The sequence below is a fragment of the Sus scrofa genome, chromosome 9, assembly GCF_000003025.6.
Source record: "Sus scrofa isolate TJ Tabasco breed Duroc chromosome 9, Sscrofa11.1, whole genome shotgun sequence".
NCBI classification, from domain to species: Eukaryota; Metazoa; Chordata; class Mammalia; order Artiodactyla; family Suidae; genus Sus; species Sus scrofa.
Genome location: NC_010451.4, coordinates 1,821,159 through 1,846,549, shown reverse-complemented (window position 1 = coordinate 1,846,549; position 25,391 = coordinate 1,821,159). Strand labels below are relative to the sequence as shown.

Genomic DNA, 25,391 nt, shown 5'->3' with positions numbered 1-25,391 from the left:
TGCAACCTGTTATTTTGTTGTATTTGATACGAAGAAACTGAGTGAGTGTGCTTTAACAATATCCAGGGTATGTCATTAGTCAAGGCACAATTTTTTAGTAAGTGTAGGGAGTGGATTTTCAGATATCTAATTGTAAATCAGAAACCCATAGTGACAATTTTTCTCTGAATAAAATTAAATTAAGTTTATAATTAAAAACAAATTGGTTGTCTTCAGAATATACTTCATCTACTGAAAGTTGTTTAAAATTTTCATTCATGTATATTTTTCTGAATTGTATTCTTCCCTAAATTAGGATTAGTGTACTTCCAAACCTTTAAAACTGTGTCCATTTTTAATAGAAGTTTATCCCTTAATGAGTGTGAAAACAATGGTTTTGACTGAGTACATTCTTAGAGGAAATGACACATGGAATCCAAACATTTCTGGAGAGGATCTTGCAGGAAGGTTATCTGCTGAGGAGGGACTTTATGGACCCATAGACTCTGGCATGTGTTCCAGTCTCTGGCTCCAGGCAGCACAGAGGGTCCTAGAGAAGGACAGGAGGAGATTTGCCTGACCAACCTGTGAATTCTGGCTGCTCCAAAGAAGACTCCTCTGTGGGAATACGTAGGGCCCCTCAAGTCCTCAGGGACAGAATGAAACAAATTCTCTGAGTGACTTGCTCGTGGTCAGGTCTGCATCCTGCTCATGAAGCTGGATTGCACTGGGTTGTGTCTCCCTGAATTTCTGACCCCTTCCCCATAGAGAGGCTGAATCCACCTCATGTGCTGAAGACAACTGCATTTATTGACCTTTCCAGTCATCTCTTCCCTGTTTCAGGCGCAATTCTACCTTTTTGTTGAGAGCCTCATGAAGCATTAAAAATCTCACTCCTTCATTTGTTCTTTCATATATTCAAAGACCATACTGAGTTATTTTCATATTGCGGAGATGTTCATAGGCCAGTGGAAATATAAGTGGGAAGAATCTAATCTATCTGCCTTCCTAGAATTATCTTACAGCATAAAAGACAAAATTTAACTAATAAGTTGGTGGTTCAGACTATTCAAAGGGGATGCCAGGATGAAGAAGAAAAAAGCAGGTAGAGTCATGGAGCTTAACATCCAGGGCAGGCAGTGCCACTGCAGGTCTCACTGGGAAGATAACATCTGAGCAAGGATGCAGGAGGTGAGGACACTGCCTGTTGGATATGGTGTTACCTGTGTACATTTCTGCAAGTCTAATCTTCCCTCACAGGCATCTAATTTACCTTTGGGGCTTCCGTTCCAATTATGGCACATTTGGTCACGTGAATCAATCCCATGTTGAGCACAACAGAAACACAGATAGAATGTTTAAGGCATTTTAAGTATCACTGTCAAAGCTACAGGACAATATGGAATTGATTCATCAGAACTGTGAGAAACCAGAGAACCTAGCACTAATGCTTTAACACATGCCAGAAGGAAGTATTACAACCCTAGGCTTGGATTTAGTGACTTTGTGGGAGGAACATACATCAAAGCCTAGGACACGTCCAGGTGAGAATTCTGACCAATGCACCTCATGTACATCCTCAGGAAAATGGAAACCCTCAGTGACAATGTCTTGCACAGAAGTGCAGACCTTTTCCAGGTGGCGGTCCAGGTTTCCCAGCAGCACTTATTGAACAAGCTGTCCTTTCTCCATCATATAGTCTTGCTTCCTTTGTCATAGATTAGTTGGCTGTAGATGCGTGAGTTTAATTCTGGGCTCTCTATCCTGTTCCACTGATCTAGATTTCTGTCTTTGTGCCAGTACCATACAGTTCTGATGATTGTTGCTTTGTAGTATAGTCTGAAGTCAGGGAGCCTGATTCCTCCAGCTCCATTTTTCTTTTTCAGGATGTCTTTGGCTATTCTGGGTCTTTGGTGCTTCCAAACAAACTTTAAAATACTTTGTTCAAGTTCTGTGAAAAATGTCCTTGGTAATTTGATAGGGATTGCATTGAATCTGTACATTGCCTCAGGTAGTATAGTCATTTTGATAATACGAACTCTTCCAATCCAAGAGCATGGTATGTCTTTCCACATATTTGTGTCGTCTTTGATTTCTTTCATCAGTGTCTTATAGTTTTCAGAGTACAGGTCTTTGGTCTCTTTAGGTAGGTTTACTCCTAGGTATTTTATTCTTTTGGATGTGATGGTAAATGGGTTTGCTTCCCTAATTTCTCTTTCTGATCTTTCATTGTTAGTGTATAGAAATGCCGATGATTTCTGTGTATTGATTTTGTATCCTGAGACTTTGCCAAATTCATGGATGAGCTCTAACAGTTTTCTGGTAGAGTCTTTAGGATTCTCTAGGTATAGTATCGTGTCATCTGCAAATAGGAGTAGTTTTACTTCTTCCTTTCCAATTTGGATTCCTTTTATTTCTTTTACTTCTCTGATTGCTGTGGCTAGGGCTTCCAAAACTATGTTGAATATTAGTGGTGGGAGTGGACATCCTTGTCTTGTTCCTGATCTCAGTGGGAATTCTGTCAGCTTTTCAGCATTGAGAATGATGTTCGCTGTGGGTTTGTCACATATGGCCTTTATTATGTTGAGGTAGGTTCCCTCTAGGCCCACTTTCTGAAGGGTTTATATCAGAAATGGGTGTTGGATTTTGTCAAAGGCTTTTTCTGCGTCTATTGAGAGGATCATATGGTTTTTATTCTTCAGTTTGTTAGCAAACCCTGACACCATACACAAAATAAACTCAAAGTGCATTAAAGATGTAGCTATAAGACCAGACACCATAAAACACTTAGAGGAAAACATAGGTCAAACCCTCTCTGACATAAACGACAGCAACATCTTCTCAGATCCACCTCTTAGAGTATTGACAATAAAAACAAAAAGAAACAAATGGGACCTAATCAAACTTCAAAGTTTCTGCACAGCAAAGGAAACCCTAAACAAAACAACAGACAACCCACAGAATGGGAGAAAATCTTTGCAAATGAATCAACTGACAAGGGATTCATCTCCAAAACTGATAAACACCTTCCGCAGCTCCACACCGAAAAAACAAACAACCCCATCCAAAAATGGGCAGAAGATCTACACAGACAGTTCTCCAAAGAAGACATACAGATGGCCAAAAAACACATGAAAAGGTGTTCAACATCACTCATCTTTAGAGAAATGCAAATCAAAACCACAATGAGGTATCCCCTTATACCAACCAGAATGGCCATCATCCAAACGTCTACAAACAAGAAGTGCTGGAGAGGGTGTGGAGAAAAGGGAACCCTAGTACACTGTTGGTGGGATTGTAAATTGGTGCAACCCCTGTGGAAAACAGTATGGAGATGCCTCAGAAAACTAAACATAGAACTACCATTTGATCCAGCAATCCCACTCCTGGGCATCTACCCAGAGAAAACCATGACTCGCAAAGACACATGTACTTCCATGTTCATTGCAGCACTATTTGCAATAGCCAAGACATGGAAACAACCTAAATGTCCATCAACAGAGGAGTGGATCAAGAAGATGTGGTGCATACACACAATGGAATATGACTCAGCCTTTAATGGGAACGAAATACCGGCCTTTTTAGCAACATGGATGGACGTAGGAATTATCATGCGAAGTGAAGTCAGCCATACAATGAGACACCAACATCAAATGCTTTACTGACATGTGGAATCTGAAAAAAGGACAGACTGAATGTCTTTGCAGAAAGATGCTGACTCACAGACCTTGAATATTTATGGTCTCCGGAGAAGACAGTTTGGGGGGGGGTAGGCGGATGTGCTTGGGCTGTGGGAAGGAAATCCTGTGAAATTGGATTGAAACGATTATTATACTACGAAAGATGTGATAAATTCATTGAGTAATAAAATAAAATAAAATAAATAAAAAAATAAAAGTGCAGACCTGGAGATCTATAGTCTCAAGCCTTGAGCTTGGGTATAAGACTGTCAAGACAGGTGGTGCTTCAGGGTGTTCTGAGTGAAGAAAGAAACGACTCAAGCCTCAGTTATTCCTGCCCAACACAAAAATACAATATCCAGCACTTAGGAAAAAGTCACGATCAGCCCAAAGAAAATGAGGAACCAAATATATCATGGGAGTCAGTGGAAATGAAAAACACCAGAAATACGATTTGATTTATAGGAATCAATAGACGCAGACCATAACATTACGTTATTTAAAAAGATAAAAGTACTTGAAAATGTACATAATCACCGAAAACCAAAACTAATGACCAAGCTGTATACAAAACAACCCCAAGGAGCTTCGTAACTGAAACCTCACATGCCCGCATGGGCACCAGGCACTTCTGTCTGGGGAACGTCATCCTCACAGGTCTTTAGTGGCTCCGCAGGGACAGCCCTGGCAGAGGAGCCATCCTGCCTGGGAAGCCTCAGGATCAGAATTGGGACCACTGTGTCTCACATGCTGTCAGATACAGAGTGTCAGGTCCCTGCAAGCACTGTTTCCAGTTAGGAGGATCCCTGCTCTCTGCGAAGCACAAAAGCATCAAGAATTAATTTATTCTTCATGGCCTCCCAGTCCAGATGCACTTTACAATTAAAGAATCATTTTTGTTACAACTGGGTTTACATGCAACACAGCTGACATTTCACTTCTGTCAGGATTTAGGAACAATAGAAAGTGTATAAAGGCTAATTTTATGCTTAGCGACGTCAAAGGATTTTGTTAACCTATGATGCATGTTATCTGGGATCTTAAATTCATGTCATGTCGACACAGGATTCTGAGCAAATGCACTGAGAGGGAACACATACTGGAGAGCAGGCAGAACACAAGGACCCTGTGTGGCAGAGTCTGGGAGAGGAGCACTCACCTTGTGTGTCACACATAGGCTTCTCAGAGAAGTCATGGACACCTCTGGATTTCACAGAAGAGGGAGTCTTTGGCAGTCTTGTTTTTCTTTTGCAAAGTTGTCAAGTCCTTGGCAAAATTTGTACCTATTTAATAATACACCCATGTTAATAACGTGAAATTGATAAAATTGTATTTTATGTTGGACTTGATGGTTTTTATAAGACTTATTTGACGTTTCTGCATATAAAATGTTACTAACATATATTAACCCTCTGGGTCAATAAAACAATTCCATAGCTCAGGTAAAGTCTAAAACTCAGCCCTCAACTATACCAAACAAAAACGTTAATAACTGGACTTTTCCATAATGGATTTTAACACAGCTTTCTAAAGTTTTATGATGTGCCAAATCTGAAACAAAACCCTACAATATTGAACATGTATAGAACAAATATAACATATTTAGAATAAAGCAACAAACTGCAGAAAATATACTATTTAACTTTTTTTCTACTTCCCCAGTACATTATTATTTTTTCTACTGTACAACATGGTGACCCAGTTACACATACATGTATACATTCCTTTTTCTCACATTATCCTGCTCCATCATAAGTGACTCGACATAGTTTCCAGTGCTACACAGCAGGATCTCATTGCTCATCCATTCCAAAGGCAATAATTTGCATCTGTTAACCCAAAACTCCCAATCCATCCTGCTCCCCTCCCCCTCCCCCTTGGCAACCACAAATCTGTTCTCCAAGTCCATTATTTCTTTTCCTGTGCAAAGGTTCACTTGTGCCTTATATTAGATTCCAGATCTAAGTAATATCATATGCTATGTGTCTTTCTCTTTCTGACTTACTTCACTCAGGATGAGAGTTTGTAGTTCCACCTATGTTGCTGTGAATGGCAGTATTTTGTTCCTTTTGATGGCTGAGTAGTATTCCATTCTGTGTGTGTGTGTGTGTGTGTGTGTGTGTGTGTGTGTATACACACACACATATCACATCTTCTCAATCCAATCATCTACCAGTGGACACTTGGGTTGTTTCCATGTCTTGACTATTGAGAACAGTGCTGCAATGAACATGCAGGTGCATGTGTCTTTTTCAAGGAAGTTTTGTCCGTATGTATGCCCAAGAGTGGGATTGCTGGGTCATTTGTTAGTTCCATGTATAGTTTTCTAAGGTACCTCCATACTGTTCTCCATAGTGGCTGTACCAGCTTACAGTCCCACTAACTGTGCAGGAGGGTTCCCTTTTCTCCACACCTTCTCCAGCATTTGTTATTTGTGGCCTTGTTCATGATGGCCATTCTGACTGGTGTGAGGTGGTGTCTTGTGGGAGTTTTATTTGCAAGGAAATGATATATTTTTTAAAAAGATCAGGAATTGGGAAATAAAGCATCTCAACCTGTCTTAGTAGTTTGCATTTTCATAAAGTATCTTTTCTAAACACAGTAGAATGAAGCTCCAAATTAATAGTAAATAGTAGAAAAATCCATGTATTTGGAAATGAAATAAAACACCATTCAGTATGGCATCGATCAAAGAAAAATTGAAATAAAACTAGAACAAAATCGAATGATAATAAAAATAATACAGATACAATCTTATTCTACAAGTGCATAAATTCTTAGCAGGAAAGTTATACTAGAGATACTAGTAAAGGCAGACTGAGAATGAATAGTGTTTGCGTTCATTCTAATAGGTGGAAAAGGTTGTAGAATGAAATGTAAGCCAACACTGTAAAATTTTAAGGAAAAAAAAGCGAAGGAAATTTTTTATCTGGGCTGAGGCAAAATATTCTTAAATATGACAACTAACCCACATGGAGCACAATAATAATAAACTAGATTTCCTAAAGATTAAAGCCTTAATAATATCCAAAGTGAAAACTACATATGAAATGATAAGCAACAGATTGGAATAAAATATTTTACCACAGATATATAAATAGGTTGTTATCTAAAACATATAAAAGAGCTCTCATAACTCAATGATGTGAAAAAGCAAAACAATGTTTATATGGCACAAAGGAACCTTTCTGCAGAAAAGAAAATCATGGACTTGGAGAATAGACTTGTGGATGCCAAGGGGGAGGGGGAGGGAGTGGGATGGAGGGGGTGCTCGGGGTTAATAGATGCAGACTATTGCCTTTGGAATGGATGAGCAATGAGATCCTGCTGTGTAGCACTGGGAACCATGTCTGGTCACTTATGATGGAGCATGATAATGTGCGAAAAAAAGAATGTACACATGTACGTGTAACTGGGTCACCATGCTGTACCGTAGAAAATTGACAGAACACTGTACACCAGCTATAATGGAAAACAATAAAAATCATTATATGTAAAAAAATAAAAGTTGGTAAACAATTTAAATAGACACCTCACCAAAGAACAGTTATGAATGGCAAATAAGCACTTGAAATTGATGCTGAATACAACTAGTACTAGGGAATCACATGTTAAAATGAAAGACTTAATGCTACACACATATGAGAACAGCTTTTTTATTTTGAACTGACAATACCAAGTGTTGGAATGAACCCAGAGCTAACATAACTAAATACAATACCAGAAGGAATGCAAAATGGTACAGTTATTTAAAAAAATTTGTCTCTATAAACATGTGCTAACCATAATACACAGTGATTATAATCACAGCTATTTTTTTTAGGAGAAATGAAAACACATGTCCACACAAAGACCTGGGGATATAGAAGCTTTAGGCGTAATTGTCAAAAACCAGAAAATCATCAAATGTCCATTTTTGAATGAACAGGTAAAGAAAAGGTGATACATTCATGCAATGGCTAAATTTGAGAGGATTACAGCACAATCCAGACTCTCTATAACCTATGTGTTACAATACCCACGACACCATTCAAATTTGCTAGCACATGAAAAAATGGAAATATAGCCCATACTCAAGATAAAGGGTTGGAAACCAACCTCAAGGCAAGGCTGAAAACAAAGCTGTAGCTTATATCACAGGAAGTTAGAAATGAAACAATAAGCTTTTCATAGTATAAGAAATGAAAGAACAGAAATCAAAGAAATAGGAAATATGACCCAAGAGAAAAGAAAGAAATCTATAATTTTATCCCTTGGAAAGAATAATAAAATTGCAAATCCCATAAGCAGAAAACCCAAAGTGACATTTCTACAAAGAATACACACAGGTGGCCAATAGGCACATGAGAAAAAAAAACCACTCAACATCACTAATTATTAGAGAAATGCAAATAAAAACTACAGTGAGGTACCATCTCACACCAGTCAGCATGGCCTCCTTAACATGCCAACAAGTAACAAATGCTGCAGAGGGTGTGGAGAAAAGAGCACTGGCCTTCACTGTTGGTGGGAATGTATATTGGTACAAACACTATGGAAAACAGTACAGAAGTACTCAGAACACTAAATATAGAACTATCATATGACCCAGCAATTCCACCCTTGGGCATGTATCTGAACAAAACTTTCATCCAAAAAATACAGGCACCCATAGGTTCACTGCAGCACAATTCACAACAGCCAAGACATGGAAACAAGATAAATGTCCATCAACAGACAAATGGATTAAAGACGTGGTACACATACACAATGGAATACTACTCAGCCCTAAAGAGGACAAAATAATGCCATGTGCAGCAACATGGTTGGAACTAGAGATCCTCATACTCAGTGAAGTAAATCAGAAAGACAAATACCATATGGTATCACCTATATGTGGAATCTAATATACGGCACAAATGAACCTATCTACCTAAAAAAACAAACTCATGGATATGGAAAACAGACCTGTGGTTGCCAAGGAGGAGGGGGGGAGGGGGAGGGATGAATTGGGAGTTTGGAGTTAGTAGATGCAAACTACTGCATTTGGAGTGGACAAGCCATGAGGTCCTGCTGTATAGCACAGGGAACTCTATCTAATCACTTGTGATGGAATAGGGTGGAAGATACTGTGAGAAAATGAATAGATATATGATAAGTGGGTCAGTTTGCTGTATAGCAGAAACTGACAGAACATTCTAATACAACTACAATAAAAAATTAAAAAAAAACCCAGAGTAGTATTAACCAAGAAAAAGGCAAAAGTATTAATTACACAAATAAGTCAAAACAGGAGGGCATAAACACTCATTCCGAAGATATGAGAGGGGGTTAAAATTGATACTATGAACAATTTTATATCAATAAATTTAGCAAAGGATAACAAATGAACATTTTCCAGAAGAACAAGACGTTCAGGTTGAAAAAATATCCCTGTCATTCTTCTGGCTTGGAGGACCAAGAATAACCTAACAACAAAGTTAGTAGAGAACATTCTTCTGAAATTCCTGTCATGGCTCGGTGATAACAAAACTGACTGGCAACCATGAGGATGAGGTTTCAGTCCCTGGCCTCGCTCAGTGCGTTAAGGATCCGGCACTGCCCTGAGCTGTGGTGGAGGTCACAGACCCAGCTCTAATCTGGCATTGCTATGGCTGTGCTGCAGGCCAGCAGCTACAGCTCCACTGGACCCCTATCCTGGGAACCCACATATTCCGCAGGTTTTGCCCTGACATGACAGAAGGACAAAAAAGAACACATTTCTTCCATGTGTATGGAGCAGCTGTACCAATGCCACAATTAGGTCTCGGGGACTCCTGCTTTCTTACATCAGTGTCCCCAGGCTGAAATACTACTCCTGCCTATTGCTGGAGATACCCAGTTACTAAGTCATCACACGAGAACATCCTCCTTCTCAGAGCAACACATCCAGAACTGACCCTCACAACCCTAACCCCACCTCAGGGTCCTTCTGTGAGAACCCAAACCTTTGAAAGGCAGGTGCCTTCTCCTCATGGTTGAGAGATGTGTGATGGTTTCTGGAGAGCCCTCCCTTGCTACACGGACCCAATAAACTTGACTGTGTTGCACTATAGGTTTGCTTCTGGCGGCCTTTAGCTGATTGAGCTTTGACACCAAAGTATTACATCTTGTATACATTAGTGGTGGAATAGACTTGCAATTACTGAGATTTATGTGAATGTGATAGAGGGTTTCGTGAATAGATTGTGGACGAATGAAAGTTACTGGAGTCGGAAGCAGAGGAAATTTGAGATTGTCCACTGAGATGTTCAGGTGGTTAGACGTTGTCCTTGCTGATGGCAGAGATAGAGACGGAGAGAAAACGTGTGATGCAGGTGCTAAAGTCCGCAGGGAATGAAAAAGAGGAGGGCGATCATGGGGCAGAGAGGAGGAGCTGTAGCTGGAACGTCATGGTTTCAAGGACAGTATTTGGGATTGAGGCTGAAATAGAGCAGTTTGCAAAAGATAATCGGGTTGCTCCTAACTCTTGAGTGAGAGCTGTCAGAGTCAATACACCCAATACATATGTGTCACATGTTTGAGACACAGCACTAACTTGTAACTTTTCCAGATTATTGTATGCTGTCCTGTTCAAATTTTATGACCAGCCCATGAGACAGGAATTAACAACCCCATTTCACAGATCATCAAATTGAGTCTCAAAAAGGTTAAAAAATTTTCCAGAACCCTCACACTTCAAACTGAACCCAGGTCTCCTGAATACAAAGTCCACACCTAGGATTTCTTAAACTATTGAAATGAAGGATCACTTTTTCCCAAGCCTAACTGGATCAATAATGTTTAGAAAGATAATAAAACTAGGAGTATAGGAAAAAGTAAATAAGAAAAACTAAAATACAAAAGTATAAACCCATTTTTTAAATTCTTGGAATAAGGCCTTTAAAGTTTCTTTCTCAAACTGATAAAAGTGTTTAAATGGTTCCCTTCAACTTCTGTCCTTACTTCGTCCCAGGTGGGTAATTAACACTTTGAGAACCAGCACCTGTCCTTGGGCTGCACTTTGAGTGACAGGGGACCGTGCTTGGTGTCTGCTTCCTGACTCTTGTTACTCCTTGGCTTTCCCCACTACCTGATGTCCGCAGTGAAAGGAACTCTTGTTTACAGAGATGAAATTACAGCCCAGAAAATAGCGACACTGGTACCTGACTCCAGTCAAATTTCTAGTCCAAGAACTCTTTGTCCAAGTCTCTGGACAAAGTGTCCATCCGGATCTTTGCAAATACACCTTTTGTTAGAAACTGGACCGTCCACTGAAACCACTTTAATGAGTCATAAGTCTACAAGCCGTTTCTGTGGAACAAACTCAGGAATCCTCTTCTCACAGGGGAAGCAACAAAAGCCCAGGGGACTTGCCCTGTTCTATGAGAGCCTTCCTTCCCTCCCACCACACACACAGACACCCACCCTCACCCTGGCTGAAGGTCTGTAACTGGGCTCCTGGAGGAAGGGCGACAGTCGGCATTTCACACTCCCAGAGGTTCAGTGCACAGCTACTTGTAAACATAGTGGGAAACATCTCTCTATTAAGAGCTCTTCAGAATCCACATCAGCAGCTCTGGCTCTGAAAGGTGAGTCCAGTAGTCATGGGTCTTGTTTAAATAATTTAAAATTCAATGGATTCATTGAGAAATTAAAAGGAAACCAAACTCTCTCAACAACTTTCGTTCTTGACCCCTGTGGAACTGTGGCCTCAGCAAGGTTTGTACCACAGAAAGGTCCTTCTGAGCCCCGAAACCAGGTTGCCCAGGAGACCCCAGAGAAGGTGGACGGTCTCAGCAGCCAACGTCACAGCGAAGCTTGTGTAGCCACAGCCGTGAACAGGAAATCAGAAAGCAGTGCCCTGGTGTTCAGTTTGGATGAGGCACAGAGCCCCGTGTCCCCTGTTGTCATCAAAAGGGACCCACCCCCTGAAGGAAAGGCTGGGGGAGAGTTAGAACCCCTGTGCCAGGAGGGGAGGCAGGACGGGATGTCGTGATGCAATGCTCTAGAAAGGACTCTTGATAGCCAGTGGAGAGGAAGGGAGGGGTGAACATTCCTTCTGAATCTTTAGGCTTCTCATCAAACAATTAAATAATTGAACATCTACCAAAACTCCCTTTCAACCTTATGACAAGTTGTTACTTAGCTCTGATGTGTATGAGCAAACACCTCCGAGTACTTTGTAGATAGCATTGCTTCTAATCTCACCACAATGCTGCATTATACGGACACTTTTTCCCACTTTACAGATGGGAAAACCTGGGAATGAGAGAGATTGAATGGTCAAGTGCAAGTTAAAACGATGCCCACTGGGAGGCCCAGGATCTGCATCTTCTGTCTCCAGCTTCCATGAAGCTGGGACCACAGACTGAAGCCCACAGTGATGGCAGCATGGGCCTTCAGCCTGGCCCTGCTGAACTCTGCGTGGGTCAGAGGGCAAAGAGCACACATGCTGCTCAGCGCTTGGCCCCATTCCTCAGACCCGAGCCTGTTCAGAGGCTGACAAGGAGAATGGTGAGGGATCTGAAAAGCAGGTCGCAGGAGGAATGGCCAAAGGATCCACGGGGGCTTACTTTTGGAAAAGGGAAGGCACTAGGGGCGTGCTGGCTGTATTCAAATATTTTAGAAAGGAGAGGCTTTGGGCCATTAAAGTCACGGGAGATCTCTGTGCCAGCTTATGGCTCTGCCAGATCCCTACCCACTGGGCAAGGCCAGGGATTGAGTCTGCAACCTCATGCCAGATCTTTCAACCCCTGGGCAAGGCTAGGGACGGAAGCCTCACTCATGAACACTAGTTGGGTTCTTCACCTGTTGAGCCACAGTGGGAACTCTGGACACATTCTTCATGTGCTACAGGTTCCCAGCTATTGGTCCATTACACCCCACAACTCATTCTGTCCAAGAATTGAATGGAAACTTGGGAAACAGTGAAGGCTTCCTAGCCTATAGTAAGGCACTGAAGATATTTGGTACTGATAGTTCTCATTTATCGTAAATGGTTCCAACCTTAATAACTGAAACCGTGTCATTAGAAGAAAACTGTATTTCTATGAAAATTAGAGCCAATAGCACTGAACGGAAAAACCTCACTGTCGGGTTAACATATAGGATTTGTTGGAGTTAGAAATTTTTTTAAATGTCTGCAAAAAGGATTTATAAATTTGTAGCATTTACCTGCAGGAATTGATATTTAGCTCAAGTTAATGGAAAGAAGAGTGTGAATAGTGAAATTTGCAGATCACTGAAATAAATCTCAATTAATTTTATAATATCTGCTAGAACTATTTTAAAATTATTTTCATACTTCTGTTTTCTCATTCTGATAAATGCAGCTTTCTTTTATACCTTTTATGGAATCTTTCGTACGCCCTGAAACTCTTGCTTTGGACCGCAGTAATTATTCTGGATTGTCCCTCATAACGTATCGTTCATTCTGCTTTGTCAGGACTGCCTCAGAACCCAGGAGCATTGCCTTTGTCACTCAAAACGGCAAGAGATAGAGAAGGCGTGGAACTCTTTAGTGGAGCTGCGACCAGCTCAACAAAACAATGACCTCGGAGCACGATGTCTGTGTCTTTTTACTACTGCAAGTCATGGGGATTCACTTACATTAGTAACAGAATATTATTTTTTGGGGGGTCTTTTAGGCCTGCACTCACAGCATGTGGAGGTTCGCAGGGCCGGGGTTGAGTCAGAGCTGTAGCTGCCAGCCTATGCCACAGCAATACGGGAGCTGAGGTGTGTCTGCCACTGACGTCACAGCTCACAGCAACGCTGGATCCTTAACCCAATGAGTGACGCCAGGGATCAAACCCACATCCTCATGGATACCAGGCAGATTCTTTTCTGCTGAACACCTCACAGAATATAATTCTCAAAAAAAAAAAAAACTAGCAATAGGATTATTTTAAAAATATGTCCTAGGGTTCCCACTGAAGCTTACTGGGTTAAGAAGGCGTCTGCCGTGGCTCGGGTGGCTGTGGAGGTCCAGGTGTGAGCCCCAGCTTGGCACAGTCAAGTAAAGAATCTGGTGGTTCTAGAGCTGTAGTGTAGGTCCCAGCTTTGGCTCAGACTCATTCCCTGGCCTGGGAACCCTCAAATGCCATGGGTGCAGCCATTAAAAGAATACATATTCTGTAATGTTATTCTCCATATGCTTTATCCCGTTTGTGGGATTACTAATTCTAATAGTGAAAGGTTGTGAACCATTACAAGTCCAAAATCAGTGGGTGATTAAAGCCCAGCCACTCAATGCATTGTCAAGCAGCTCTCAGAAACTACCTATGTGAGAAATCATGTGATAAATTTCTTAAATACAGAGAAAAAATAGCAGTAGTAAAACTTTATAATATTATAAAAGCTCAATTAAAACAGATGTAAGGGTAAAATTCATAAAATACATTACCAAATCTATAAGAGTTGACACAGGTGTCTGTAGCCAGATTTCAGAGGAATGTTTACTTTGAATTTTCCAGTATTTTTACCTACATAATTATACAATTTTTACTTACAAACCACCTAAGCCATTAATTTATTTACTCTATTATACAATTTCCATACACTAATAATAAATTCAATGTCTTTCTTCCCTACAAGTCTTGGTTTCTCTGGAACCTAAATTATATCCATCTCATGTTCCCCACAGCATACTTATTATACGAATCAGGAATAAATTCCTTTCAAAGTTTTTTTTAGCATATCATATACCCAAACTTGTTATTTTTTCATACAGGGACAAAACTCACAGTTACTGAGGAGAATATTTATTAACTGGGGACAATGACATGTAAACAACCAAAAAAAAAAAAACCCAACAAAATAAAACACAACCCAGTATAAAGAATGGGAATCTAGACATCTTCAAAGCATGATGTCCACCAAAGGAAAGTTACCTGCTTAACCCTTGAAAGACAGAAGACTTTGGAGAGAAAGGAACTTGAACAAGGAGTAGAGGTCACCCAGAGCAACGAGAAGATGGGAGCTATTCAAGCGGAAGAAAAAGCAGCAAAGGCCAAAGAGAAGAGTGCATGGGGAGACTCTTGTGCAGAGAGCGACTCTAAGTAGTTCAGGAAGGTTGGATCAGGGCAGGTGTTGGATGGAACTATCCTACTGGACAAGCAAAGAATCATGTGCGGGGGGACATCAGAAAGTGTACACTGTGCTGTGCTCGAGAGGCTAGGGTGCATCCTGGAGGCTGGAGAAACATGAGAGACTTAAAGAATCTGTTTGGCATCACCGGCTCTTTGCTTTGACCACAGACTTTGAAAAACGTATGGTTTCCAAATGAGACAGATTGGGCGATAGGTGCACCGGGGGCTTGGGTTGGAAATGCTATAAATTTGGTTCTGATGATCATTGTACAGCTATTAGTGTACTCAAATAATAAAAAATGGTATAAAAGGAAAAAAATAATAACAGAGCTCAAAAAAAAAAAAAAAGACAAGAGGCAATTTTAGTCAATGTGTTGTAAGTGAGAAGAACTCAAGAATGAAGGCAGGGAGGCAAACAGACACATGAAATAAAGAGAAAAAATGACCAAGGTCTCCATTAAAGCAAGGATATCTGGAATGGTCGTGCAAAGATGCAACAAAATGGGGAGGTAAACTGCAGGTAGAATCAATGGGATTTTATTAGATGTGGGACAGTGAGAGGAAGAGGTCTAGGCTCATCCCATGTCTCAGGCACGAGAGACTGGCTGGACTGTGGTGTCCTTCCACAGATGCAGCACATAGGAGGCGTGGTCCGAGGAAAGGATGAGTCTGGTGTGGAGGAAGCCACGTTTGAGGCATTTGCTGGATTTCCAACCCGAGACTCCAAACCATAGGTGGAACAGTGGATCTGGACTTTGGGTGAAAGATCTGTGTAGGAGTCAGTGTTGGAGAGGTGCCTTAAAATAAACAGTGGATACATAAGAGAGTAAAATTGAGATCTCAGAGCGTGAGGTGGAGCAATTTTCCCGTATTGGGAAGAAGAAAGAAACACAAACAAAAATCCCATAAAGCACTCTGTTTACAGGCAGTGCAGAAGAAGAACTTCCTGTGCATGAGTCTGCGGAATAAGCAGAGAAAACTGGGAGAGTGTAGAATGAAAGTATAAATAAACATTGCCATTTCCCTCAACAGGACTAATTCCCAGGAGAGATGGAGGCTGGAAACCACAGCAGTGTGACAGAGTTCATCCTTTTGGGGCTCACAGAGGACCCTGTGCTTGGTGTCATCTGCTTTGTGATATTTCTAGGCATCTATGTTGTCACCTTAGTAGGCAATAGCAGCATAATTGCTTTGATAAGAAGCTGTGCCCATCTTCACACCCCCATGTACCTCTTTCTTGGCCATTTGGCTTTTGTGGACATTGGTTGTTCCACAGCAGTCACACCTGTGATGCTCATAGGATTCCTTAGACATGGACTGGCCATCACCACCACTGGCTGTGAAGCCCAGTTCTGTTTTGTGGTCTTGCTTGGGACAACTGATTGCTTCCTATTGGCCGCCATGGCCTATGACCGCTATGTGGCCATCAGCTTGCCCCTGCTCTACTCCACCCACATGTCCCCAAGAGTCTGTGTCCTCTTACTGGGGGCTTCCTATCTGGGTGGGTGTGTGAATGCTTGGACATTTACTAGTTGCATGTTGAGTCTGTCTTTCTGTGGACCAAATCAGATAGACCACTTTTTCTGTGATTTCTCCCCTTTGGTGAAACTTTCCTGCTCACACATCTCTGTTCTTGAAATTCTCCCTTCCATCTCCTCTGGGTCCATCCTTGGGGTCACAGGTGTTGTCATAGGTCTCTCTTACATCCGCATCCTCATCACTGTCCTGAAGATGCCCTCCACTGAAGGAAGACACAAGGCCTTCTCCACCTGCACCTCCCACCTCACAGCCGTTACTCTCTACTATGGAAGTATCACCTTCATTTACGTGATGCCCAAGTCCAGCTACTCCACTGGCCAGAACAAGGTGGTCTCTGTGTTCTACAGTGTGGTGATCCCCATGCTGAACCCCCTCATCTACAGCCTCCGGAACAGAGATGTAAAGGAGGCCCTGAGGAAGACCACTCTCAGAGTATCTCAGTAGGACTCTTGCTTAGCATTTTGGGTGATCTATAAATTTTTTAAATACTGTATTATTTTTAACCAAGACCTAGCAAATATTGCTTAATTGGGTTAACTTAAGTTTAAGTTAAAATCATGCTTCTTTCAACCCTCACCTTTATTTCCTTGTACAACAAGTGGGAGACACCTTAAAATCAGAAATGATCATAGCAATAATTGTCACTATTATTAGCACCTGTGGGTTCAAGAACTTCATTTGTTTTATAGAAGTATAGTTGATTTACAATGTTTCTTCTGTTTTTGTTGCAGAGCAAAGTGACCCAATCACACAGAGTTCTCTGTGCTGTACAGAAGGATCCCATTGCCCTTCCATTCCAAATGTTATAGTTCGCATCTACCAACCACAAACTCCCCATCCATCCCACTCACTCCTCCCAAACCCCTGGCGAGCACAAGTCTGCTCGCCACATCCAAGATCTGTCTCTGTTTTGTAGAAAGGTTCATTTGTGCCATATTTTAGATTCCACATATAAGCGACATCATATGGTATTTGTCTTTCTCTTGCTGACTTACTTCACTCAGGATGAGAGTCTCTGGTTCCATCTATGTTACTGCACATGGCATTATTTCATTCTTTTTGATGGCTGAGTAGTATTCCATTGTATATAGGTAAAACAACTTCTTAATCTGTTCATCTGTTGATGGACATTTGGGTGGTTTCCATGTCTTTGCTATTGTAAATAGTCCTACAATGAACTGAGGGTGCATGTATCTTTTTGAAGGAAGGTTTTGTCTGGATACACGCCAAGTAGTGGTGCTTTATCTATCAACCAATAACTGGCACTTACTATGTTGCAATGCTATTCGAAGCAATTTAGACATGTTAAATGGGTTTTTTACCCTCACAAAAATGCTAAAAAATTCAAGGGAAACCCAACCATGAAATGACTAGTTGAATGTTCATAGATAATACCCTGATTCCGAAAAGCCCCAAACCAGGTAAAAAAGATCCAGACCCAGCAATAGGTGAATAGATTAAAAAAGTGGTGTATCCATGTACCTGACTGCTACTCAGAGGGGTCAGTACTGTATGTGTCACGGCCATCAGCATATACTCACAGAAAGCATCCCTGTCCTGGGGCCTCAAATAGACAAAGCCACACACCCACAGTGTTGGCACGCCTCAGTCAGGTGGGAGGAGCAGGTGGAGAAGGCCTTACACCTCCCCTTGGCAGAAGGCACCCTCATAACTCTGGACCCAATGAAGACATAAAAAATCATCACGAAAATAAAGCTGCCCCCCAACACAAAGGGGGAGAGCATAAATAGACTCATTTCATGACGGGAAGCGTAAATCAAAACTCAGGCTGACCACAGGCAGGATGTCGCAGGAGTGCTCGCTGGTGTGGGAGTTACGGAAAGACAAGCTGGGTACAGTGATGACAATGCACAGAGAAACCAGGAACCCAACCACCCAAGAGGCCATCATCAGCTCAAAGTCTTACGGGTTAACACGGGGGAAATACTTTGAGGACCCTGAATCCACGTGTGACAGTATTATATGATATGTGGGTCCTGAGACTGTGGTCATGAGGCTTCTTGGTTAGGGTGGCTCCTCTGGCTGTGCTGTCTCTTGGCTTCGAATGAGAAAACCTGTGAGTATTGTTTTCCCCAAAATACATGCCTGGGATACCTGCTGGCCTGGTAAAATATTCAGTTCTCATGATGGTTGGGCATAGTATTTTGCCTTTTTTTTTTTTTTTTGGTTTTTGATGGCTGTATCCATTTAACCATCCGTCTTCCTGCACCCTCCGTCCCTCTGCCAACTTGCATCCATCTCAATTGTAGAAGCTGGCTTTAGGAGGAAAGTGCAAGTGTGTGTGGTCAGCATCTCCAGCAGTTCCTCATATTTCTTTTTTTTGTCTTTTTAGGGCTGCATCCACAGCATATGGAAGTTCCCAGTTGAGGGGTCGAATTGGAGCTACAGCTGCTGGCCACAGCCACAGCCACAGCAACGCAGGATTTGAGCCGCATCTGTGACCTACACCACAGCTCAGGGAAATGCCAGATCCTTACCCCACTGAGTGAGGCCGGGGATTGAACCTGCGTCTTCATCATGGATCCTAGTCAGATTTGTTTCTACCCAGCCACAATGGGAACTCCAGTTCCTCCCCTTTCTACTTCCTTTCCTTTACTCTCTAGCTTGCCACTGGGTCCTCCCACGGTGGAACTGGAGCAGGAACAAGAGGGAACTGACAGCAGAGGCTGTACTTGACCAGAGATCCAGCCGTCTTAAGGTTAGGCTTTTTCAGGCACGACTCAGACATCCTTCTCTCACATTCCAGGGCTTACACGCTAAACTCTGAGGGAGTCTCAGATACCTCCTTAATGTCTTGTGACCGGGGATGGAAACATTTCTGTCTTAGACTGAGGTTCTTGGAGGCAGACCCTGAGACAAGCATCTGTCTTCAGGTATTTTATCTGGGTGGTGATCCAAGGAGGCAGGAGCCAGGAAATACGGAGGGTGAGACGGGCAAGGAGGAGAAGCAATTCAGGATCGCCGCTGCAGCGACAGTGGCTTGATTCCACCGAGATGTGTAGAAGTCCAGAGCTTGCCTTCCAGAATTTTCCAAAAGAAGGAGGAGGAAGGATGGTGATGCATTCATTCCAGGCTCTGTCCGTTGGGTTCCCTCACACCTGGGATGTGCTTGCATGTGAACCTAGCAGGTTGGTAGAGGCTTCCCAGAGGGTCTTAGGCTTCAGAGAGGGGGTGGGACACGAGGTGGAGACATTAGTGGTTATCTCTGGAAGCAGGAAAACGAGGCTGTGGGTCATAACCACCCACCATAAGTGCCCCTAAAATTATAATTGGAGAAAGGGAATGTGAGGATGGATCCAAACCCCTCACCATCTTAACCCATGGCGAGAGAGGGGAACACGCTGTCCAGTAATTCACTCTATAATGAAGTGCCCCCTAAAAGTCATTTTTACTACATCCCTAAACTTATGCCATGAAACGTCCACAAATCGCATGATTAGTCAGATATTTTGGACAACTTTCGGTTCTGTCATTTTTGGAGGGTGGGGTGGGTGAGGTCCCACTTGGCAAGTTCTGATTTGACGTCTGCATCACTGTTATCTTTAGTTAGTTTCCCTGAAAATAGATCCTAAGATGCAGGTTTGCTTTTTTTTTCTTTTTTCCTTTTCAGGGCTGCACCCGTGGCATATGGAGGTTCCCAGGCTAGGGGTGGAATTGGAGCTCTAGCTGCTAGCCTATGCCACAGTCACAGCTATGCCAGATTCAAGCAGCATCTGTGACCTACACCACAGCTCATGGCAATGACGGATCCTTAACCCACTGAGCAAGGCCAGGGATAGATCCCTCAACTTCATGGTTACTAGTTGGATTCGTTTCCACTGAGCCACTATGGGCACTCCAAGATTTGCTTTAAAGTGACTTATTAAGGCGGTGCTCCCAAGAGAAACTGGTAAGGGAATCAGGGAAGCAGGACAGGGAGAGGGAAGATAACAGATAAGGATACATTTTCAGAAAAAGTCCAGGTTCACCCTGGTGAATATTATTTACATGGTCACAATAGTATAAACATGTGTTTAATTTAATCATGTATAATTAGCAATGGAACCCATAACATTTAATCCTAATGGAGAACACGTGTCAAGGTCCACGTGCCGGAAAAAAAAGAAGCCAATTTTGGGAAGAGATTTGAAGCTACATGAAGGCAGACAGTTGTCTTTATCTCCATAGAATAGGGTTCATTCGATTCTTTTTCCTTTTAGGGCCGCACGCACAGCATATGGAGGTTCTCAGGCTAGAGGTCGAATCAGAGCTGCAGCTGCAGGTCTGCACCACAGCACTGAAACACAGGTCCAAGCTGCATCTGTGACCTACACCACAGCTCATGGCAACAACAGATCCTTAACCCACTGAGCGAGTCCGGGGATTGAAGCCGCAACCTCCAGGAGGATTCATTTCCATTGTGCCATGACACAAATGCCAATATTTTCTATAACTAAAGTAAAGCAATTAAATGTGAGATGTATACTACATAAAATTTCAAAGTTTAATAAAATAGAATACATATAATCATATTAAAGGAGTTAGAGGAGTGGAAGATATACGTCTGTTTGTGTTAATGCGAATTATGGAGATGTGAAGAATGCCAGTAAATTGAATATATAAAAATCCTGGAACAATAAAAAATATGCTATAAAATGACCAATTTTAAACTCAATGTTATTAAATTCAGTCTTGATTAAAATTAAAGTGAGAACCAAAGAACGCATATTGCTAGCTGGATACTTATTTGACGAAGAAATTGAACTTTTAAGTATCAGTCTTTGAGATAACAATGAACTAGCTGGCCATTTACATCTTGGTTATAAATATGAATAAAATGCTGGAATATGTATAGAGAGTCATTAGTTAAAGTAACTAAAATCATGGGGGATTTTTTTGGTGTTAATATTTATGTTTATTCTTAATTTGCAAGCATAAATTTGAGTGAGTTGCTTATTGGTAATAAAGTCACATATGAGATTCTATTCTATTGTTATATAACTTTGAAACTTGACACCACTACTTTTTTTTTTTTTTTTTTTACTTTCAGGCCCTGAGAAATGATTATTTTTCTTTTTCTTTTCAAAAGATTATAAAATTAAAATTTATTTCCTATTGATAGTTAACTCTGATTATCCTGTTTGCTCCTTGTCAAAATAAATTCAACAAATATAATCTGTAAAGATTACCTCAGACGTGAAAAAAACCACCATTTTTCCTACCAGTTATCTTCAAATAAAATAAATGGGAAAATAACCGGAATATGTATAGAAATACCAATTCTTCTTTATTAAAACATATCTACAGATACTGAGGAATATTAATCATGAAACAGACTCAAAAGTGGTTCCGGGCAGGGAGGTGCATCTGTAAAGGAAGAGGGAATGGACTATCGTTTTCCCTTTGAGCCGTTTTAACTAAGCGGGAGTAACTCTTTGATGGCATTGAAACAAATGGTATTAAAGTGTTGAAATAAACAACTCACTCTGGCTGCTGTGTGGAAGGCCAGTTACGCATCTAGGAAAGTCAGTTAGGACAGCTGTTGTAGTGTGGAGCTGGAGACAAGTGGACGCACTTGATAGGGATTCATGGGGTGAGACCACCTGTGTTAGTCGTTGGGGGCACATGGGGGGAAATCGAGATCCTGCGGGCTGGCCGGGTGCTCAGGGCCAGGCGTGGTGTTTAGCAGCTTTAGGCAGAGTGCTGAGGGTGGGGACTAGCTGGGAAACGTGGGTCTTCAGGAGGCACTGAAATCCTGAAACTGACCGGCGACAGTAGCAGTAAAGAATACGTATTCTTTATAGAGCATCGTGTCATCTGTAAATGGAAAGATTTACTTACTCCTTGGCAATTTGGTTCCCTTTCCTTTCTCCTTTTTTTTTTTTTTTTGCCTTTTGTCTTTTTTAGGGCCATATATGCTGCATATGGAGATTCCCAGGCTAGGGGTCTAATTGTAGCTGCAGCTGCCGGCCTACACCACAGCCACAGCAACACCAGATTCAAGCTATGTCTGCAACCTACACTACAGCTCATGGCAATACTGGATCCTTAACCCAATGAGTGAGGCCAGGGATCGAACCCGCATCCTCAAGGATGCTAGTTGGGTTTGTTAACCACTGAGCCATGTGGGAACTCCTTGGTTTTTTTTTTAACATTGTCTTTCTAATGATTCTAAGACTTCCAATACTATATTTAATAGAAGTGATGAGAATAGGCATCCTTGTCTTTTTGTTTAGCTTAGAGGAAATGCTTTCAGCTTTCCTGCATTGAGTATGACGATAGCTGTGGCTGTGTTTTATACGTCCTTTACTACCCTGAGGTATGTTGCTTCTATACCTACTTTCTTGAGTGTTTTTATCCCAAATTAATGTTGAATTTTGTCAAAATATTTTATGCATCTGGGAGCTGATCATATGATTTTTTATGCTGCAACTTGTTACTGCAGTGTGTCACAATGAATGATTTGTGGATATTGAATCATCCTTGCCTCCCTGGACTAAACACATCTGATCACTATGTATGATCATTTAATGTAGAGCACACAGTCTAGCTTTCAGTTTGACCTGAATTTGAAGTTGGATTTCAGAAGAAGTGGACAAGTTCTTAGGGAATAACAGTCTTCCAAGATGAAAACAAGATGAAATAGAGAAGACGAGTGGATCAACATAGGTATTGGAATTGAAACTGATGAAAACATTTCCAGCAAACAAAAGTCCAGGACCAGATGGCTTCACAGGCGGATTCTATCAGACATTTAGTAAAGAGGTAAACCTACGCTTCTGAAACTATTCCAAAAAATTGCAAAGAGAGGAACACTCCCAAACTCATTCTATGAGGCCATGATCACTCTGCTACCAACTAAACAAAGATACCACACATACACACAGAAAAAATACAGGCCACTATCACTGATGAGCATGGATGCAAAAATCCTCAACAAAGCACTAGCAGACTGAATCCAGCAATACATCAAAAGGATTGTACACCTGGTCAGGTGGGATTTATCCCAGTGAGGCAAGGATCTTTCAATATCCACAGATCAATCAGTGTGATACACCACATTCAAAAACTGAAGAAAACCAAAACATACGATCCTCTTGACAGACGCACAAAAACCCTCTGGCAAGATCCAACACCCATTTCTGATAAAAACACTTCAGATAGGTGGCACCGAGGGAACTACATCAATATAATAAAGGCCGTATATGTGGAACCCACAGCTGACATCATTCTCAATGGTGAAAAGCTGAGAGCAGGAACAAGACAGGGAGGTGTGCTCTCCTAGTACAGTTCAGCATAGTTTTGGAAGTCCTAGCCATGGAAATCCGAGAAGGAAAAAGAAACAAAAGGAATCTGAGTTGGAAAGGAAGAAGTAAAATCATCGCCGTTTGCAGATGACGTAATGCTGTACCTAGAAAATCCTGAAGACAATGCCAGAGAATTGGTAGAGCTCATCAGTAAGTTTGGTAAAGTTGCAGGCGATGAAATCAATACACTGAAGTTGACTGCGTTTCTATACACTATCAGTGAAAGATAAGAAAAGAAATTATTTGCAGATGACATATATACCGGAGAAATCCTAAAGACACTACCAGAAGACTATTAGAGCTCAGCAATGAATTGGGGCAAGTCATAGGATACAAAATTAATACACATAAAACTGACTGCATTTCTATACACTAACAACAAAAGATCAGAAAATTAGGGCAACAATCCCACTTACCACTGCATCAAAAAGAATAAAATACATAGAAATAAACTGACCTACAGAGACAAAAGACCTGTACTCTGAGAACGCTATGACGCTAGTGAGAGAAATCAGAGAGGACACAAACAGATGGAAAGACATCCCATGCTCTTGGATTGGAAGAATCAATAGTGTTAAAATAACTACACTACCCAAGGCAAACTTACAGATTCAATGCCGTCCTTATCAAGTTATCGAGGACATTTTTCACAGAACTAGAACAACATAGTTTAAAATTTCTTTGGCAGCACAAGAGACCCAGAATAGCCAAAGTCATACTGAGAAAGAAAAATGGAGCTGGAGGAATCAGGCTCCCTGACTTCAGACTATACTACAAAGCCACAGTCATCACCATATGGTCCTGGCACAAAGACGGAAATATAGACCAGTGGACAGTTGAGAAAGCCCAGAAGTCAAGCCATGAACCTCCAGCCAACTGACCTATGACAAAGGAGGCAAGAATGGAGAAAAAGTAGTCCCTTCAATAAATGGTGCTGGGAAAACAGGACAGCCACGTGTAAAAGAATGAAAGAGGAACACTTCCTAACGCCACACACAAAGATAAACTCAAAATGGATTGAAGACCTAAACATAGGACCAGAAAATATAAAATTCTTCGAGGAAAACATAGGCCGAACACTCTCCGTCATAAACCATAGCAATATCTTCTCAGACCCACCTCCTATAGTAATTACAGTAAAAACAAAAATAAAAAATTGGGACAACTAAATGGAAAAGTTTCTGCACAGCAAAGGAAACCTTAAACAAAATGAAAAGACAACCCACAAAATGGGACAAAATATTTGCAAAGAAGCGGCTAACAAGGGATTAATCGCCAGAATTTATAAACACCTTCTGCAGCTCCATACCAAAAAAACAAACAACCCCATGCGAAAATGGGTAGATGAGCTAAAAAGACACGTCTCCAAAAAAAGACATACAGATGGCCAAGAAACACATGAAAACACATCACTAATTATTAGAGAAATGCAAATCAAAACTCCTATGAGGTACCACCTTACACCCACCAGAATGGCCATCATCAAAAAGTCTACAGACAGTAAATGCTGGAGAGGGTGTGGAGAAAAGGGAACCCTGTCACACTCTTGGTGGGAATGTAAACTGGTGCAACCACTATGGAAAACAGTATGGAGATGCCTCAGAACTAAAGATAGAATTACCATTTGATCCAGCAGTGCCATCCTGGGCATCTACCCAGAGAAAACCGTGACTCAAAAAATACAGGTACTCTGATGTTCATTGCAGCACTATATGCAATAGCCAAGACACAGAAGCAACTGAAATGTCCATCAGCAGAGGAGTGGGGAAAGAAGAAGTGGTGCATAGACACAGTGA

The 25,391-nt window shown here is 41.5% G+C and overlaps 1 protein-coding gene across 1 annotated transcript; it reads left to right on the top strand.

The window, feature by feature from the left end:
• Positions 15,786 to 16,732, top strand: LOC110255357 (olfactory receptor 491-like). Its single transcript, XM_021062279.1, has one exon. It carries the CDS (start codon positions 15,800 to 15,802, stop codon positions 16,730 to 16,732), a length of 933 nt encoding a protein of 310 aa, XP_020917938.1. The 5' UTR covers positions 15,786 to 15,799.

Bases quoted from the DNA above. Each gene is read 5' to 3' on its own strand.
- LOC110255357 (XM_021062279.1), top strand. From the start codon at position 15,800: ATGGAGGCTGGAAACCACAGCAGTGTGACAGAGTTCATCCTTTTGGGG.